The 18,628-nt window shown below is 55.3% G+C and overlaps 2 protein-coding genes and 1 long non-coding RNA gene across 16 annotated transcripts in view; 1 reads left to right on the forward strand and 2 right to left on the reverse strand.

Annotated features, from left to right (window-relative positions):
* The window catches only part of MAN2B2 (mannosidase alpha class 2B member 2), a 46,263-nt gene extending 40,988 nt beyond the window's left edge, over positions 1-5,275 (reverse strand). For 8 of the 11 annotated variants that reach the window (XR_012434646.1, XM_074039393.1, XM_074039390.1 and 5 more), the window contains exons 1-3: positions 5,101-5,275; positions 3,731-3,877; positions 1,924-2,029 (exon numbers count right to left, since the gene is read on the reverse strand). Coding sequence is in view for 8 of the 11 variants with exons in the window: in XM_005554436.5 (XP_005554493.3) it covers positions 1,924-2,029; positions 3,731-3,877; positions 5,101-5,238 (391 nt within the window). In the remaining 3 variants the exon portion in view is untranslated. The remainder of the gene's footprint in view (positions 1-1,923; positions 2,030-3,730; positions 3,878-5,100) is intronic. The other 3 variants (XM_065544753.2, XM_074039389.1, XM_065544751.2) reach the window with 1 other exon arrangement.
* Positions 5,276-10,802: 5,527 nt separating this feature from the next.
* LOC141410277 (uncharacterized) lies at positions 10,803-17,739 on the reverse strand. The gene is made up of 2 exons (XR_012434647.1): positions 17,511-17,739; positions 10,803-11,941 (listed from the first exon to the last, which is right to left on the reverse strand). It is a non-coding gene; the product is annotated as an uncharacterized lncRNA (long non-coding RNA).
* Positions 16,883-18,628, forward strand: part of PPP2R2C (protein phosphatase 2 regulatory subunit Bgamma) — a 249,819-nt gene continuing 248,073 nt past the window's right edge. For 3 of the 4 annotated variants that reach the window (XM_074039398.1, XM_045392097.3, XM_045392096.3), the window contains exons 1-2: positions 16,883-17,014; positions 17,091-17,189. Coding sequence is in view for 1 of the 4 variants with exons in the window: in XM_045392096.3 (XP_045248031.1) it covers positions 16,999-17,014; positions 17,091-17,189 (115 nt within the window). In the remaining 3 variants the exon portion in view is untranslated. Of the gene's footprint in view, positions 17,190-18,628 lie in introns of all 4 variants that reach the window. The other variant, XM_005554440.5, reaches the window with a different exon arrangement.

The raw sequence follows: 18,628 nt of genomic DNA on the forward strand, positions 1-18,628 counted from the left end.
TCTGTAGGGCTGTGTCCATCACGCCTCCTTCTCATGGAAGGGCAAGTCTAGGGCTTGAGCAAAGTCCAGATGTAAGGCGATAAGAAACTGAGACAGGGGAACATTCCAGATTAAAGAAGAGAAAAGGGAGAGTGCCAAAAACATCCTTTGACAACATTCTCTCTGCCTGGATGTTTTACAAATGGGGAAATCAGGGCCCATGCTGTAGTGGAGTGACTGTGGACTTGGAGCTTCAGTCCCTAGGCCTGGACTCAAGTCTGGGCCATCTGCCCTGGAAAGAGTCACTGCATTTCTTTGGGTCTCAGTTTCTACGTCTGCAAAATGAGACTGGGCATCACCATGCCTCACCATCAGCCTGCCATTAGGATTGGCTGGGGTGTCACTGTGAAAGGCATTTGGTAAGCGGTGAGTAGAGTGCCCCACGGCACTGTGGGTGCTGGTGCTGAGGACGGTGGACATGACGGTGAGGGACCTGGTCGTGGTGGTGGTGGTGATGATTGTGGAGATGATGGTAGTAATGGATGTGGTGATGGTGGTGGTGACAGTGATGGGTAGTGATGGTGGTGATCATGGTGATAGTGTTTGGGGGGTGGTGGTGGTGATGGTAGTGGTAGTAATGGTCATTGTAGTGGTGAAGATGATGGTGGTAGTGGTGATGGTGGTGATGGTAGTGGTAGTAACGATAGCAGTAGTGGTGGTCATAGTGGTGGTGAAGGGTGGTGGTGATGGTGATGGTGGTGGTGGTGGTAGTTGTAGTGGTGGTGATGGTGGTGGTGGTGGTGGTAGTGATGATGATGGTGGCAGTGGTGGTGGTGGTGATAGTAGTGATGGTGGTGGTGTGGTGGTGATGGTCTTTGTGGTGGTGAAGGGTGGTGGTAGTGATGTGGTGGTGGTGATGGTAGTAGTAATGGTTATTGTGGTGGTGAAGGGTGGTGGTAGTGATGGTCACTGTGGTGGTAAAGGGTGGTGATAGTAATGGTGGTGGCAGTGGTGGCAGTGTTGGTGGTGGTGGTGGTGATGGTTATTGTGGTGGTGAAGGGTGGTGGTGGTGATGGTGATAGTAGTGGTTGTGATAGTAGTAGTAATGGTCATTGTGGTAGTGAAGGGTGGTGGTAGTGATGTGGTGGTGGTGATGGTGGTAGTGATGGTCGTGGTGATGAAGGGTGGTGGTAGTGATGGTGGTGGTGGTGGTGGTGGTGGTGATGATTGTAGTGATGGTCATTGTGGTGGTAAAGAGTGGTGACAGTGATGGTGGTGGTGGTGATGGTTGTAGTGATGGTCATTGTGGTGGTAAAGGGTGGTGACAGTAGTGGTGATGGTAGTGGTAGTGATGGTCACTGTGGTGGTGAAGGGTGGTGATGGTGGTGGTGGTGGTGGTAGTGGTAATGATGGTCATTGTGGTGGTAAAGGGTGGTGGTGATGGTGATGGTGGTGGTAGTAGTCATGATCATTGTGGTGTTGAAGGTGGTAGTGGTAGTAATAATGAAGGTGGTGATTGTGATGGAAGGCAGCAAACATTTGCTGAGCATTTACTAGGGAACCCACATCCTACCAAAGTGCTTTATTTGAATTATCCCAATTTAATAGTCACAACAACCCTTTGAGGTAAGTATTACCATCAAACTCATTTTATCTATGAGGAAACTGAAGTTACATTCCTTTCCAGGGTCACAGAGGAGGGAATTGGCAGAGCCAGGATATATTGAGACCATCTGACTCCAGAATTCATGCTCTTAACCCCCATGTTCAACTTCCTTGGTGAGACATGAATACGGCACTAGCAAATCACTGTTTTCACTGGTTAACATTCCCCCACCCCACTAAGAGGGGCAGACAGAGCTCAAAAGCTGGGGTTTCTGATACCGCGTCCCAGTCCCACTGGAGGTCCTGAGGGACCCCGGGTGCAGGGTAGGGTGGCCAAACCTGTGAGCTGCAGGATCTGGTCATCAAGGTGTGTCACGGCCTCGTCATGCATGACCTGGCCTCCGATGACAAATTCCAGGCGTCCTTCCTCCAGGAGCTGGCGGACCTTGACATGGGCAGGCAGAGAGAAAAAAGCCAGTTACAGCTCCTGAGCATGGCTGCGTCTGTGGGGGACACGCTGAGCATGGCTGCGTCTGTGGGGGACATGCTTACAGCGCCACTCCCCACCCTTGCTTACTCTGCAAAAGCAGGGCAGTGTCTGTCCTGGTCCACATTGTGTCTCCACCACCTAGAAATCATGCAGCCCTCATGGGGCATTTGAGATATGTATTTGTAATATAAGATTTGCTTACATCTTATTTTATTAAATAATTCAAAACTTTAGAAAAGTTTCAGAAATAGAACAAAGAGCTCCCATATCCTTTCCCAGGGTTCACTCATCACTAACGTTTTTAACCTATTTGCTTAACACCCCCGTCTCTACACACATAACACCTTTATTCCACCTTTGCTGCTAACCAAGTTAGCAACAGCATGCCCTTGACGCTACGCACTTCAGTATGTGTACACACAGCTGTTTATAGGCGGTACCTTTGGTTTGTTTCTTAAGGTGCACTATTTGTAGATCATTCACTCAACAAATGTTAAGTGAGCACCTAGTATACAACCGACACTGTTCAGGCACTGGGGGTTCAGCAGTGAATGAAGCAGGCAAAAATTCCTGCCTCCAGGGAGCCCCGCCACAAGTTTCCTGCCCAGGTCTTCACTGGGCCATGCAGTGAAGGGCTAGGAGACAGACCACTGGGTTTGGTGGGGTGCACCTGAAGAAGCATGGGCCACCCACAGGATACCCTGGAAAGGCCTGCCTCGAGTCAGGCATGCCTAGCCCAGAATCCCACCTGCCGCTTACAAGCTGTGTGACCACAGGCCAGTAGCCTGCCCTCTCTGAACCTGGAACGTCTCTTTAACTCAAGGTAACAACCCCACTATCTGGCAGCATCAAGTGGCCATTGGATGTCCGGCTCCTTCCCGTGACTCTGGTGGGACCTGGTGGACACCCTGCTCTCTCTTCTCGGCTTCACTCTCTTGAGCAAGTCGCTTGGCATCTCTGAACTTTATGTTCAGCAACTGTTCTGAAGGCAGGTGGACACCGGGGAGGAAACTAAGAACCCCTGAATATCGTCCTGGGTGCTCACACCGGGGCTTCAATCTTGGCATGACCTCTCTGCAATGGGGCGGTCACCCTGCTTAATGGAAGTGGAATGTGCGGTTCGCAGAGGCTAGTCATGTCCCCCGGTGCGGGGGCAGGATGGGACCCAGGCTGCCTCACTGTGCAGCGGGGACTCTGACTCTCCATCCTGTATGAAGTAACCTGCTGCCTACCCTCGAAACACAGGGACTGTCGCACCCTCATCAAGGGTCATCAGACCCCGGGCCCAGGGGGCCAGGCAGCTAACACAAATGAGAGAAGAGGGTGAGGGCTCGGGGACACCTGGGATGCCTGGTGTCAGGAGGCACTGCTGACTTAGTGCCAGCTGGCACGGAAGTGCACACCTGGGTTGCCAGAGCTGGCAGTTTTTTCAAGAGTAGACAGAAATTCAGGATTAAATTGAAAGCAGTCTCTCCCAGGCATGGAACTGACCATAAACCTTGATCTAAACAAGGCTTGTGAACAGCCCGGTGGGGTTTTGGCCCTGTGATTTACGCCAGCCTGGCCCTGGCCCTGGCTAGAACTGCCCCATTGAGTTTTCCGCCTGGGTCTTCGCCAGGCCACTGGGCCAGCTGAGTCACCTGGTGACCTCGTTACCTGGTGTTTCTGCTGCTCCGAGGCGACGCCATCCCACCACAGCCGGAAAAACTCCTGCTCTACCGCGATGAACCGGCGCTGCTGGCCGCGGGCCAGCTCTTCCACCACTGAGGTGTAGACATTGGCGGCATACGCCTGCATGCTTTCCTGGGGGAGGGGACAGCATCACACCAGCCCCGGTCCAACACGACCAAGTGTTCCTGGGGCCCCTGCCATTCGCTGGGTGTGTCTGCACAGAGTTGGGGGCTCTGCCCTTCCTTCCCTGCTGCTCACTCACCACACAGCTATCAGGCACCCGCTCCACACCAGGCTCTCCCCACTGGATGGGATCGTGCTCTCCTGGGGGAGAGGGACGGGGAAACAGACACCCTGCATGGGCAGAGACACGTGCCCTCCCAGCCCAGGGGTCAGGGAGAGCTTCCCAGAGGGGTGAGCAAGCTGGGCCCTGAGCGTGCAGTTGTGGGGGCTGGGCCCTGAGTGTGCCATTGAGGGGCAGCACAGGAAAGTCTTAGGGCCCAGTGGGGGTGTGGTCCAGTGACCCCAAAGGGGCCTGCTGGGGCTGAAATGAAAGCTGGTGCTGAGAGGAGGAGCTCCCCAGGCTGTCCCTGAGGTCTAGCCATCTTCCTCCCCAAGGCTGGGAGCTCCAAGGACCAGAGCTGCAGTGTGTTCCCGTCCGAGTCCCCAGGGCCCTGCACTCGGGGTGCCCACAGAGGGCTTAAATTAATGGAAGGAGCACCGAGCAGGGAGCCAGGAGGCGTTGGACTTATTCCCGGGTGACCTTGGGCAAGGCACCAACCCTCTCTGGGCCTCGGTTTCCTCCTGTGGAAACTGGCTGTAGTGGGCATGCTTCCCCTACCCTTCACAGATGGGGAAACTGAGGCTCAGGGACCAAAGCCCCTCGCCCAAAATCCTGAGCACAACCAGGAGGTGACCACAGGTCCACCTTCACCCCTGTCCTAGGGGGCGGAGGACGCTGAGCTGGCCTCCAATATTCAGCCCCGCAGGGGACCAGCCCGGCCCCTTCCCAGCGGGCACCTGACATCCACCTGCTCTGAAGCCAGCCCCACCCTCTCCTGCTCCAGGCTTCCCTGGGAAATGGGTTACTGCTGTCAACCCCCATGCCCCTCCCCAGCCGGGAATGCAGCGGCCCCTCCAATCTGCAACACCTCCAGAAGGGGTAATGGGGGTGCAGAGGCAGGAAGTGACTGGCTCGAAGTTAGCGACGCAACCAGTCAATAGCAGCGTGGGGTCCTGAACCCACTGAGCCTCCTTCTGCGCCGGCATCGCGCCCCGGTACACAAACCCACACTTGGATTCCGCGGGGAGAGGGAAGCTGCAGCCTTGGGGGCGCGCGGGGCGTCGGCACCTACCTGCACAGTGTAGACCCAGCCCACGTCCATGTGGCTGTGGGGCACCACGAAGGCCTGGATGGGGTCGGCGGACTGGACCCCCGGCGGTCGCAACAAGAGCAGCAGTGCCAGCAGCGGCAGCCAGCGAAGCTGCCCCATTCCTGCGGCCGGCCGGGAAGGAGCTTGGCCCACTTCCGGGTCTGCGAGGGGCGGGGCGACCGCGCGGGCGGGGACGCGGCCCATTGGCTGCGGGCGGGGGCGGGGCCCATTGGCTGCCGGCTGGACGCCCACCCCAGGAAGCGCGGGAAGGGTGAGCTGGAGGCGCGGGGCCCGCGGGGGGCAGGGCGCCTGCTCTTTGCGGTTTAGCTTTCCATCCCCGTCTCCAGCTTCCTGGCCTTCCCCCCGTCCAGCCTTTCAGCCCCATCTCCCCCAAGCCTGCCAGATCTACCCCATCCAGAGGAGACCCCTCCTCGCCCAAAGCCCACACTCTGGTGGTGCCTCTCGGAGCCTGTGCCTCTTCGCAATACCTGCATCCCGCCCTCTGGACTCGGCTCCAGGATTCAGAGACTGCCGTGCAAAATTCAGCTCAGCACGCACCCCGTGAGCTCTGCCACCAGGAACCTTCCCTGACGACCCTTTCCCTCCTCTCCCTCGCGTCGAAACCCCCATCTGGGCGGCACCATGGGGGACTTGTTATGGGACTGTCTCCTTTTTTTTTTGGACAGGGTCTCACTGTCTCCCAGGCCGGAGTGCAGTGGCGCGATCAGGGCTCACTGCAGCCTTGACCTCCTGGGCTCAAGTGATCCTCTCACCTTGGCCTCCTGAGTAGCTGGGACCACAGGCGCGCACTGCCCCGCCCAGCTAATTAAAAAAAAAATTGTAGACATGGCGGCCTCACTATGTTGCCCAGGCTGCTCCCAAACTCCTGGGCTCAAGCGATCCTCCTGCCTCCGCCTCCCAAAGTGCTGGGATTACAGGCATAAACCACCATGCCTGGCTCAACTGTCTCCATTTTAAGGAGGATAACTGGCTTTCAGAGATAGTTCCTGACTTGTCCGAGATCACGCAGTTAGTGGAGGAGCCAAGACAAGCTTTCTGGGTTACTGGATGGTGACCTGGGGCGACATGGGTAACCTCGCTGAGCCTCAGTGAAATGGGGCAGATAGAGGAGCTGTGAATGAAGTGAGGATGCACCCAGGCTGAGAGCGTGAGCACAGCACCCCTTGCCTGCATTCAAGGGAGGTGCGGTCACCTTGGTGCAGCCTGTTGGGGACTGTTGTCTGGAGCCAGCCCTGTCCACTATTCCCTGCCCCAGAAAGCAAGGATCTGTGGCTTAGGGTTTACCGTCTGAGAACCACATGGCTGTGCCCCTGCCTGGCATTTTCTTTTTTTTTTTTTTTTTTTTTTTGAGACGGAGTCTTGCTCTGTCACCCAGGCTGGAGTGCAGTGGCCGGATCTCAGCTCACTGCAAGCTCCGCCTCCCGGGTTTACGCCATTCTCCTGCCTCAGCCTCCCGAGTAGCTGGGACTACAGGCGCCCGCCACCGCGCCCGGCTAGTTTTTTGTATTTTTAGTAGAGACGGGGTTTCACCGTGTTAGCCAGGATGGTCTCGATCTCCTGACCTCGTGATCCGCCCGCCTTGGCCTCCCAAAGTGCTGGGATTACAGGCTTGAGCCACCGCGCCCGGACTGCCTGGCATTTTCTAGCGGAGCGAGAGCTGCAGCTCTGAGCAAAAGTGCTGGCCCTCTTGCCAGTTCATGTAATAAATGGAAACCGAGAACAGGTTTTCCAAGCAGGTCTGCCTCCTCCTTCTGTTCTGTCCACCCCCTTGGGACCCCTGCATCCCCATAACCTCAGGTCAGATGCTCTGAGCCTGATGTGGACAGTACTCACTAACACATATCCCCATGGCCAGCTGGGCTCACAGCTGGACTCCACTCTCCAGCCTCTGCATCCAGGTGCGGCCATGTGGCTAAGTGCTAGGCAATGGGTGGGGGCGGGCGCTGAGCTCCTCTTCCAGGCTGGCCCCTAACAACCTCCTGTTGGTGAGCCCTGCTCTCTTTCTCACCCACTGCCCCAGTGGAGGGCACTCCGAGGACCTCAGGGAGGTCAGAGCCACCAGTGGAGGCTCTGAAGAACCACATGGAACTATGAGGAACCCAAAGAGCTGTGACAAGAGGGAGAAATAAGCTTTAATTGGGTTAAGCCACTGAGTTTATCAATAAGGCAGTGTCACAATCTTTGGCAGACTGTATTTGCCAAAGATGGGCTCCACGACATTACCCACTCCCCCAAGCTCTTTGTGGGATTTGGTTGACAAGAAAAACCGTACTCTGTAAAATATCTCAAAAGGTTTATTCTAAGCCAAATATGAGTGGCCATGGCCTATGACACAGCCTCAGGAGGTCCTGAGAACAGGTGCCCAAGGTGGTTGGGCTATAGCTTTATACATTTTATGGGGACAGAAGTTACAGGCAAAGACATGAATCAATACATGTAAAGTATACATTGGTTTGGCCCAGAAAGGTGGGACATCTTGAAGTGGGTGGGTGGTGCTTCCAGGTCAGAGGAAGATTCAAAGATTTCCTGACTGGCAATTGGTTAAACGAGTCAAGCTTTACCTGGAGAGTTGGAGTTGGCAGAAAGAAATGCTTGAGTTAAGACAACGGGGATATGGAAGCTAAGGTTCTTGTTATGTAGATGAAGCCTCCAGTTAGCAGGCTTCAGACTGAATAGATGTGCAAGTCTCTTGGGACCTTAAAAGGTATCAGACTCTCTGGAAAAGAGCTACTAAGGGAAGGAGATTCTCTACAGAATGCAAGTTTCCCCCACAAGAGATGACTTTGCAAGGCCATTTCAAAATATGTCAAAGAAAATTTATTTTGGGGTAAAATACTTTGATTTCCTTTGGGGCCTGCTCTCTGTCATGTGTTGCTATACTAGAGTCACGTTACAGTTGGTATCTGATTGCTACAAAGAGTGTTCTGTCAGTCTTAGGAGGATCTCTATGTTAATGTTAATGCTGGTCAGTTGTGCCAAAACTTAAAGGGAGGAGGCTGTAATGAGGTGTGTATGACCCCCACTTCCCATCATGGCCTGAACTAGTTTTTTTGTTTTTTTGGGGGTCCCCTTGGCCAACAGGGGGTCCATTCTGTCAGCTGGGGCTTGTAATTTTATTTTTGGTTTACAATATGATCTTGACCTTCTTCCCTTTGGGAGATAGGGTCTTTGTCTCCTCCCACTGAATCTTGTTTATTTATTGTTTTTTATTTTATTAATTTTTGTTTTTTAGAGATAGTCTTGCTCTGTTGCCCAGGCCAGAGTGCAGTGGTGGACTCCTAACTTACTTCAGCCTCAAACTCCTAGGCTCAGGTGATCCTCCTGTTGCAGCCTCCTGAGTAGCTGAGACCACAGGTATGTGCCATCTTGCCTGGCTAATGAAAACTTTTTTTAAAATTTTAGATATAATATCTTGTTATGTTGCCCCAGCTGATCTTGAACTCCTGGGCTCAAGGCATCCTCCCACCATCACCTCACAAAGTGCTGAAATTATAGGTGCATGCCACCATGTCCAACTAATTTTTCTTTTCTTTTTTGTGGACAAGATCTCTCTGTGTTGCCCAGGCTGGTCTGAAACTCCTAGCCTCAAGAGATCCTCCTAAAGTGTTGGGATTACATGCATGAGCTGCCTTGCCTGGCTCATGGGTGGGCTTGTGACACACTTATGACAAAGAGAATGTAGTGAAAGTGGTACTGTGTGACTTCCATGACATCCATGTTCACTGGAACACTCATGCGTGGAGGCCTGAGTTGCCCTGTCAGCAGTCCAACTACCCTGAGGCCACCACACTGTGAGGAAGCCCAACCAACCCACATGGGGCAGACCACATGGAACAGCTCAAGATCACCATGCTGTTTCAGCTCCAGCCCCTCATCTGACTACAACCACATGTGAGACCTCATGTCATTTTCTCTCCCGCCCACTGTATCACAGCTGTGTAGGTTTCATTTGTACTTTCCTCAAGGCTCTTGCATGAGCTCTTGCTTCACTTAGTCTCAGGCTTGAAGCTGATACTCACAACCCTCTTCTGAATTACTCATTCAGATCCCTTTCACCCTCAACTAGACCCATGCTGGACTAGATAGCTTACCTGGTGGGTTGCCCCAGATCCTCACCCCAGTGAGACTGAGCCCCTGGTGACCATTCCCTTCTTGAACCATAGCTGCTCACTTGCCTATTTGCTGACTACATCAGGTGAAAGAATCCCGAGGGACACCCATGTGGGTGGCACACAGTCTTCTCTGCTTCCGTTGTGTGACAGCAACCTTACCTCCTCTGATGGTTCAGGTGAACTGCCCCTGCTTGATGGGTGACTCTTCCTCTGCCTACTGATGTCTTGACGTGAGTAGCCTGGCGTGACTGGTGTCGCTTAGTGGAAGCATTCCCCCTTTGGAAACCAGAACCTCCGAAGCTGCAGACTCTGCAGTTGTGTGGACAGGAAGCACAAATTCTCCAGGTAGGTCACTGAGAGTGATGCTAAATGAGGCTATTCCTGCTTCCATTCTTTGGTTCTTAGATCCAGGTATTTTACCTACTGGGGACACCGTGTACTGGTCATTGACTTGGGGTGTACATACACCTTGGAGGATGGTGCCCTTGCTTCACAGGTGGCACCTCCAAGCTGGTGCTGTGGCTGAGCCTTCAACTGGCCACTCCATCCTCCCATCAGCCAGCAGTCTCTGGGTGGTACAGCATATAATAGGACCACTAGACACCATGGGTGTGCCTGCGGTTGCCCCTCTTTTGCTGTGAAGTGGAGCCCTTGGCCCGATGTGATGTTACACCCTCGTTTTGGGCTCTAATACTGGAGCAAGCCAGCCACCATGTCATGAGGACTCTCGAGCCATCTGTGGAGAGGCCCACCTAGGGAGGAACAGAGACCTCCCACCAACAGCCGGCACTGTCCTGCCAGCCTGGGCGTGAGTGCCTTGGAAGCAGGCCCTCCAGCCCAGGCCTGGCCATTCCCAAGGACATTCTGACTGCAACCTCAGGGAGGCCCATGAGGCAGCAACACACAGTGAAACCACCCTGGATTCTTCACCTGGAGACACCGGGGTTATCATAAACATCTATTGCTGCTTTCAGTCACACTTCTTGAAATATTTGGGTATTTTCCCCTAGTGTCTGGTTACCTGAGTCAGTGAGCATCAGTCCTGTTGGGGAAGGAGTAGGGGATTCCCATAGGCCTTTGTCATGATGTTGCAGAGTCCTTCTTCCTGGGAACACGCTTTTCCCTTCAGTGGATGGGATTTGGATTTGAAAACTGGCTCAGTTCTGGACACTGGGCAAGGGATCAGGATTTCTCTTTGGGGTGGCTGCTCTCAGCCTCCTAACCCCATCTGCCTTGATTTGTCCAGAGAGGATGGGCCAAGTCGCACCTGTGTCAGCCATCCATCTATCTTGCCCCTAGGGTGCTTCTTTCTCTCTCTCTCTCTCTTTCTTTCTTTCTTTCTTTCTTTCTTTCTTTCTTTCTCTCTCTCTCTTTCTTTCTCTCTCTTTCTTTCTTTTCCTTTCTTTTTCTTTCTCTCTCTTTCCCCTTCCTTCCTTTCTTCCTTCCTCTCTCTCTTCTTTCTTTCTTTCTTTCTCTCTCTTTCTTTCTTTTCCTTTCTTTTTCTTTCTCTCTCTTTCCCCTTCCTTCCTTTCTTCCTTCCTCTCTCTCTTCTTTCTTTCTTTCTCTCTCTTTCTTTCTTTTCCTTTCTTTTTCTTTCTCTCTCTTTCCCCTTCCTTCCTTTCTCCCTCTCTCCTTTCTTTCTTTCTTTCTCTTTCTTTCTTTCTCTCCCCTTTCTTTCTTTTTCTCTCTCTTTCCCCTTCCTTCCTTTCTCCCCTTCCTTCCTTTCTCTCCTTCCTTCCTTCCTCTCTCTTTCTCTCTTCTTTCTTTTTTTTCAGAATTTCACTCTTGTTGCCCAGGTTGGAGTGCACTGGCATGATCATGGCTCACTGCAACCTCCACCTCCCATGTTCAAGCAATTCTCCTGCCTCAGCCTACCGAGTAGCTGAGATTACAGGCACCCACAACCATGCCCAGCTAATTTTTTTTTTTTTTAAGTAGAGACGGGGTTTTACCATGTTGGCCAGGTTGGTCTTGAACTCCTGACCTCAGGTGATCCACCTGCCTCAGCCTTTCAAAGTGCTGGGATTATAGGCATGAGCCACCACACCCGGCCAGGTGCTGTTTTCTATCAAGCATCTCCATGGCTCGCCATGGACCTCACTGCGTTCCAGCCTTGATGCTTGTTAAAGTGATTGCATTGACCTTGCTTCCGGTGGTTTGGTGCGCGCTCCCAGCCCCTTATTTCTGGATCCTCTTATTCCCAGCACTCTCAGCAAGCCTCGTTCTGTAACGGCACCTCCTACCACCCACCCTGGCCTATGGCGGACAGCCCTACCCCTGAGCTACCTGGTGAAGCCAGTGCCGGGTCAATGGGACGTCCTCGGTGGTGTCTTGTGGAATGCTGTCACCCAGTGGGTTTTCTATCTGCTCCGGTCCATGCCCACTTCTCTGTCTTTTGATCCCTTCTTCTATCATCTGCCATCTTTCTCCAAGTTTCAAGAGCCACTTCAGCAGTGCGTTAGCACTGTCTCCTGCTGTTAAATTCGGCGTGACTGGTGTCTTAGTCATCTCGGGCTGCCATAAGAAGAAACCACAGACTGAATGGCTTAAACAGCAGACATTTATTTTCTCGTGGTTCTGGAGGCTGGAAGTCCAAGATCAAGGTACCAGCAGGATCAGTTTCTGGAGAGAGCTTGCTCCTTGCCTTGTACATGGCTGTCTTCTCCCTGTGTCCTCACATAGCCTTTCCTCTGTGCATGTAAGGCGGGGGGAGGCAGGGGGAGAGGGAGAGAGAGAGAGAGAGAGGGAGAGAGGCAGAGAGACAGAGAGACAGAGAGACAGACAGAGAGAGAGAGAGAAAGGGAATGAGATCTGGTGTCTTTTCCTCCTTTTCTAACGATACCAGCCTTATCAGGTTAGGGTCTCACCCTGATGACCTCATTTCACCTTAATCACCTCCTTATAGGCCCTATCTCCAAATACAGTCACATTGGGGGTTAGAGCTTCCACCTATGAATTTTTGGGGGGATACGATAGAGTCCATAACAACAGGAGAAGGCCCCCATTTCACGAGCTCCTCCTGCCCTTGATCCAGTCCCAAGAGCACTGTCCCACCTCCACTGCTCCATGCTGGCTGGGTCCAAGCTCCTTCAGGGTGTGGGCTCGTCCTCCCTGGCTGGTCCAGCATGTCCCCAGGTGGGTGTGGTTGTGACTTAACCCCAGTGATGAATCTGGTGGCCAGCACAGGTTGTAGGTGGATTCTGAGGGCAGGATGTTTGGTCTTCCACGTTGAAGGCTGTGGTATCATCTTTAGGCAAGGAGAGGCTGTTATCCTCTGAGGGAGGACTTGGACACTTCTGCAGGCCCAGGGGGTCCAGGTAAATCTGGGGAACCACAATTGGAGACTGTGCATTCACTCAGACATCTCATCATGCTCTTCTTGGAGTCCCACTCCTTTGTGGTCAGGGCTGGAAGCTTGGCATTGCAGACCTGACAGGATTGGGCACCTGGCCTACTCTGCAGCTTCCCTCTTCATAACTAAGCCCTGGGCTGGTTCTTGCTTTTTTTTTTTTTTTTTTTTTTTCGAGACAGAGTTTTTGCTCTTGTCGCCCAGGCTGGAGTGCAATGGCGCGATCTCACTGCAACCTCCACCTCCCGAGTTCAAGCAATCCTCCTGCCTCAGCCTCCTGTGTAGCTGGGATCCCAGGTGCCTGCCACCATGCCTGGCTAATTTTTGTATTTTTAGTAGAGATGGAGTTTCACCCTGTTGGCCTGGCTGGTCTTGAACTCCTGACCTCAGGTGATCTGCCCCCCTCAACCTCCCAACGTGCTGGGATTACAGGCGTGAACCATGACACCCGACGGGGATCACATTTCAACCTGAGATTTGAAGGGGGCAAATATCCAAACTCCATCAGGAGGGTAGGGTAGTGGGTACAGTTTTTAATTGGGTACAATTTAAAGGGGTGCAGTTTTAAATAGCAAAATCCACATTGAGAAAGGGACATCTGAGCAGGAGGTGTGGAAGAGGGCGGTGTGGATGTCTGGGGACCAAGCTTACCAAACTTACTGGGCAGCAGTCACTGTAAGTGCAAAGGCCCTGAGGCAGGACCATGCCTGGTAAGCTCAGGAGCCAGCAAGGAGGTCCCTGTAACTGGAATGGAGGGAACCAGGGGAAGAAAAACAGGAGGGAAGGTTCTAGAATGGGGGACAGTGGACAGATATGGGGCTTTGTGGGACTTTGGCTTTTACTCCGAAGGAGATGGGAGCCATTGCAGGATTTCGAGCAAAGACTGAGGTGATCTGACTTATGTTGTAAGAGGATCCCTCTGACTGCTGTGTTGCTGGGTGGAGAACACACCAGACCCGGCTGGGCCAGAAGTGGGGAGACCAAGTAGGAGTCGTGTGCAATAGTCCAGGTGAGACATGACGGTGGTTAGGACCTGGGAATAGCGGTGGAGGTGGTGACACGTGGTCGGGCTTGACTGTGTTTTGCAGGAAGAGCTGACAGAACCTGCTGGTGAATATGATGTGCTGTGTGAGCCATGGGAGGCAGGGATGATGATGTGGTGTAGGTACAATGTGCACAGGCCCGTGTTGACACAAAGCATTTATTTCATTTCCCTTGGTCTCTTCTAATGGCTGGTCTGAGTTGGTTTCTTTTTCCTCCTCAACTGTTTTCTGAGCTGTAACAGCAGTGAGAGAGTGTCCCTCCTGGCCCCGGGGACACACCCTTCTGTGGCTGGGGTTGGGGGAGGGGATTCCTCACTGCAGTGAAGTAGGGGGAGTCTCCTGGGTGGGGGGAAGTATCTGGGCATCTTCTGTGACAATCTCAGATGGAAGTTCGGCTTCACTTCATGGGGGGTGGCATTTCACTGCAGGGACAGACTACAGCCTAGAAACATGTCTTTCTAAGAACAGGCTCTGGCGTGCCCAGCCCGAAGAGGCTATTTTAGGTTTTGGGTTCTGTTACTTTGGTTACTAGTAGCAAATTGTTGTCAGAAAAAAAGCTGGTGCCAAATGTGTATCCCCCCCATCCCCCACTCTGATGTGATGTACTGCAAAGGCTTCCCATTTGAATCAAAGCTCTGTCATGAAAAACGCAGGATCCAGAGGGGCCAATACAGCGACGTGGACTGTTTCAGGTTATGCCAGTGTTCTCTGGCATTGACGCTCCTCAAAGCGGCCATCGCTGCCCTTGCGAAGTGTAGTGTGTGCCCTCGCCCTTCTTCACCAGACTTGTCCCAGGTGACTCACAAGGAGCAACAGCCTGACCTCTGTAGGTGTGAGAGTTTGCGATAGGGGCCCACCAGCGCCGTCTCCCGTTCAGTCCGGACCCTGTGACATCAGCACTCTTCGTCCTCCTGAGCAAGTGGGACAGTTCTGGGGAACTTCCTCTTGCTTTAATGGGCGAACTGCTTGGGACTACGTCCAGTGCCAAACGGTCTTCCTGATCAGCAGCAGGGACCCTGGCATACTCCTGCCCCCAGGTCTTCCATGGCTACCCAGTGTCTCTGTCAGGAAGCCTCATCCTCAGCTTGCATTGCAGACAATTCAGGGTTTAGCCCCAACTTGCTTTTTTGGCCGTACCTCCCACATGCTTGTACTACGTTCCTTCCAGCAACTGCAATCAGGCCCCGTGGCTCCCCATCCTCACCCCCCTTTCCTCTTCTGTGTGTCTCTTCTGCCTGGAATGAGCTCGCTTCCTTCAGCCACCACCCTTGCGTGGCTGGATCCTTCAAGTCCCTTCCTACTGCAAGCCCTTTGCACGTGCTGACCCTCCTGCCTGGAAGCACTTCCTCCACTCTTTGTGGGATGGACTGCGATTCCTCCTTTGTGTCTTGCACGTGGAAGGCCAAAGAGAGCGTCCATGAACCTCCCCTCTCCATAGCATTGATGGCTGTATAGAATTCAATCGTAATTTGTGCATTTGGTTAACATCTTCCTCACCTTCTACACCATAGGCTCCATGAGACTTTGTTTTGTTCACTACCAGATGTGGCACCTGGGAGAAAGGAGGGGTTGTCTACCTTTTGTCGAAAGAACAAATTAATTTATTATTACCCGCATGCCTGTTTCCCTTGCACACTCAAGGAAATGGGCCATGACCTGGTGCAGTGCAAAAAGCTCAGCCGAGGAGCTCCTCCCACCTCCGTAGCTCACCTGCAGTGTAAGCAAGTCACTTAACCCTGGGGCAGGGATGATGCATCCCATGGCTCCTGGCAGCCTGACCCAGAGCCTCCAGGTTCTAACCTTTAAAATGGGGATATTTATACCTATTCATAGGGTTGTTGTAAATATGAAACTAGGCCATGCCAAGTGAATGCCCGGGACCTGACCCAGGTCCACCCCACCTCAGGCTGTAAGGCTGCCTGTGGGACCTGTATTTATCAGGAAAACCTTTCATGCCCTGATGCTGTGCCAGGCCCAGGGCTGGGAGCTGAGAGAACAGGGGATGATGCTGCTGCAGGATGCCCTCATGTCGGAAGACAGGCACTGCCTGGGGGAGAAGCTGCTCTGGGGCTTTTGGGGCTCCCGGGAGGACCCTGGAGGCCTTCCTGGAGGAGAAGGTGAAGAAGTTGGACTTTCCAGGCCAAGAAGGAAGAGGGAGGGGGTCAGAGGCTTAGAAGACAGAGGAACTGGAATGATCCCTCCTGCTAGGTGAGGTGTAGAGGGGCTAGGATTCAGCTCAGGGGCCTAGAACTGGGCCAAGGTGGGGTGGGGTGACCTGACCTTGGGCCTGGGGCCTGCCGCACTCTTTCCTTCCCTCTGCTCTCCTTCTTCTGCTCCCTGGAGGGTCTCTCCTTAGCCATTCCCTCACCTCTCCCTTTCTTGGAGGGTAACGGAGGAGAGGAGGAAGCGGGGGGGATTAACGTGTGTCTCTGTGGCTGTCTGCTCGCGCTTTGTGCACACTGGCATCATGGGGTTCTGTGCTCATTCAGGGAGAGGCAGCTGGGACCCCAAGAGGGCCAGCGGCCCCTCGTGCCTTAGGATCACCCTGGGAGCACGCTCTCTCCTCCCTGCTTTGATGGGCTTCTCTAGCCCTGGCCCTTCCCAGGGGACGTCCAGCCTCCTCCTCTCGGCGTGGCCGATTGCTCTTCCTCCTTCGTCTGTTGCACGTGGAAGGTCGGAGGGCGCGTCCGTGAATCTCCCGCCCTTCCTCATGGCATTGATTGCTGTACCCCTCGGACCCAGTGTGGGGGCGGGGGTGGGCAGCGACCCCGGCTCCCAGCAGGGCGGGTCTGGGGAAGGGCAGGACGCAAAGGGGCTCAAACCAGAATCGCAGTCTGGAGCTGGAGCCTCTCCTTGGCCAGTTACTCCGGCTGAGTCCCTTTCCCTCTCCGTGCCTCAGTTTCTTCTCAGTAAAATGGGCATCGCCGTGAGGCAGGCGGCCCTCGCGCGGTGACGGTGACGGCTGGCAGAGGCGGCTGCCGCGGGACCGGTGGGTGGGGCAGAAAGGGACGCTTCTGTCCGCGGCAACAGCCCCAGCGCTCGCACCCACACGCCGCCCCGCGCCCTCACCCTGCGCCTCTCACCCGGTGCCCGGCCCCGCGCCCCGGGATCCGCGCCCTGCGATCCGCGCCTCGCGATCCTCGCCCAGCGCCCACCCTGGGCGCCCGCAGCCGCACCCGGCGCCCCGCACCCGCGCTCCGGGCGGAGCCTCCTGGGCGCGCCTCCCCGCCCGCCCGCCCGCCCGCCCGCGCAGGGAGCCGAGCCCGGAGGAGGCGGAGGAGGAGCGGCCGCCGCGCCCGGCCCCCCGCAGCCGCCCGGAGGACGCCCGTCGCGGTCGCAGCCTGCGGAGCCGCCCATGGCCCAGCAGCCGGGTTAGCCTCGCCGCGCGCCCCCGCCCCCCGCCCCCCGCCCCGGGCCCGCGCTCACGCGCCCTTGCTGTTTTGCCAGCTGACCGCGCCCCCGCCGCGCCCGCCGCGCCCGCCGCCGACCAGGGCTCCTGGTGCCTGTGCCAGCTCAATGGGGCCGCCGACCTCGAAGTTTCCGAAGGTAAGCGCGGGCTGCAGGGCGCCCGGCCCCGCCGCTCCGGAGCCGCCCCGCGCCCACCCCGCCTGATCCCCAGCCCCGCAGGACCTCACCCTGCCCGGGGACGCGGCCCTCGGGTGTGGGACTCCCGCCACTGGAGGACAGGGCGCGTCTTCGCGGGCCAGAAGCGGGACTCAGAGAGCCCGGGCACCGACCCCGGCGCCGTCCTGGGGCAGGGCTGGCTCAGCTAGGGTCCGAAGTGCCGGGGTCCCTCCGGAGCCCGTGCTCTCGGGGTCTTGAGGGAACCCGACAGAACCGGCTTGGAACCCTGCCTCCAGCACTTGCCTGCCGCGAGAGCCCGGGCTGATCGCTCCACCGGTGTCAGCCACAGCGTCTCGGCCGAGAACCGGCGCGCTCGAGCCCCCGGCTCGCTGCCCGGCTGAAGGTGCGGGCGCGGGGTCCGGCGCTGAGTTGGGGGTAAGACCCAATGCCGCGGAGTTCAGTCCCGGCCGCGGGTACCATCCAGCAGCGTCTACGCGCTCCTCCCGCTGCCCGCGCTGGTGGGTGCTGAGTCAGGCCCGGCTGCTGCTCCGGTTTGGAGAAGCTTTTTTTTTTTTTTTTTTTTTTTTTTTGCTGGCAGGGGACAGTCCATGACAGTGGCGCGCCCAGAGCCCGAGGAGCGTCGGTGGGATGGACAGCTGCTCTCGCACCCTGGGAGGTGACCCGGGTTGGCTTTTATGCGGAGGGTCCCAGGGACAGGGACCACGCACTCTGTGGCCCGAGACGCTGCCCCGCCTGGGTTGAATCTTGGCTTCACCCTGACTGGCCGGGTGGCCTTCAGCAAGTGGCTTACTCTCTCAGGGCCTCAGTTTCTCTTCTGTGAAATGGGGATGACGTTGCTTGGGGGCAAGGTTGTGGCAGAGAGAAAAGAGGAGGCCTATGGGGGGTACTGGTGAGGGCCCAGGAATCTGTTTTTGCTTTCTTCCCTCCTCCCTTCAGGGGCCCAGTGAGGTGGGTGATGGAAGGTACAGAGGGCTGGTGGACCTGGGCAGGGTGCTGGCCTCTGTCACTTTATGTAACAAGCACACAGTTCCAAGAGCTTTCAAATATCCGCCCCCCCACTCCGTTGAATCCTCGCCACATTATCCCCATTATAGGATAAGGAAACTGAGGCGCAGAGAAGTTAAGTAACTTGCCCCAGGCCACACAGCTGCCAGTAGCAGAGCTCCAGAGGCTGTGCTTCTCCTGGGCGGGTCCTCCTTGGCCTGTGCTCACACTGTCACGGGAAGATGTCACAGGGACACTATCAGCAAAGTGGAGGGGACAGGCTGTGGCAGGGATTGGGGCCCGTTGCCCACAGGTGAGATCCTCTGCCGGCTCTCAGTGCCCCCACAATCTGCTGCAGCTGCCTCCTCAGTCTCATTGTCCCCCATGCTCTGACCACGCCCTGGTCGCCTGCTCAT

The sequence above is a fragment of the Macaca fascicularis genome, chromosome 5 (genome assembly GCF_037993035.2).
Source record: "Macaca fascicularis isolate 582-1 chromosome 5, T2T-MFA8v1.1".
Classification (NCBI taxonomy): domain Eukaryota; kingdom Metazoa; phylum Chordata; class Mammalia; order Primates; family Cercopithecidae; genus Macaca; species Macaca fascicularis.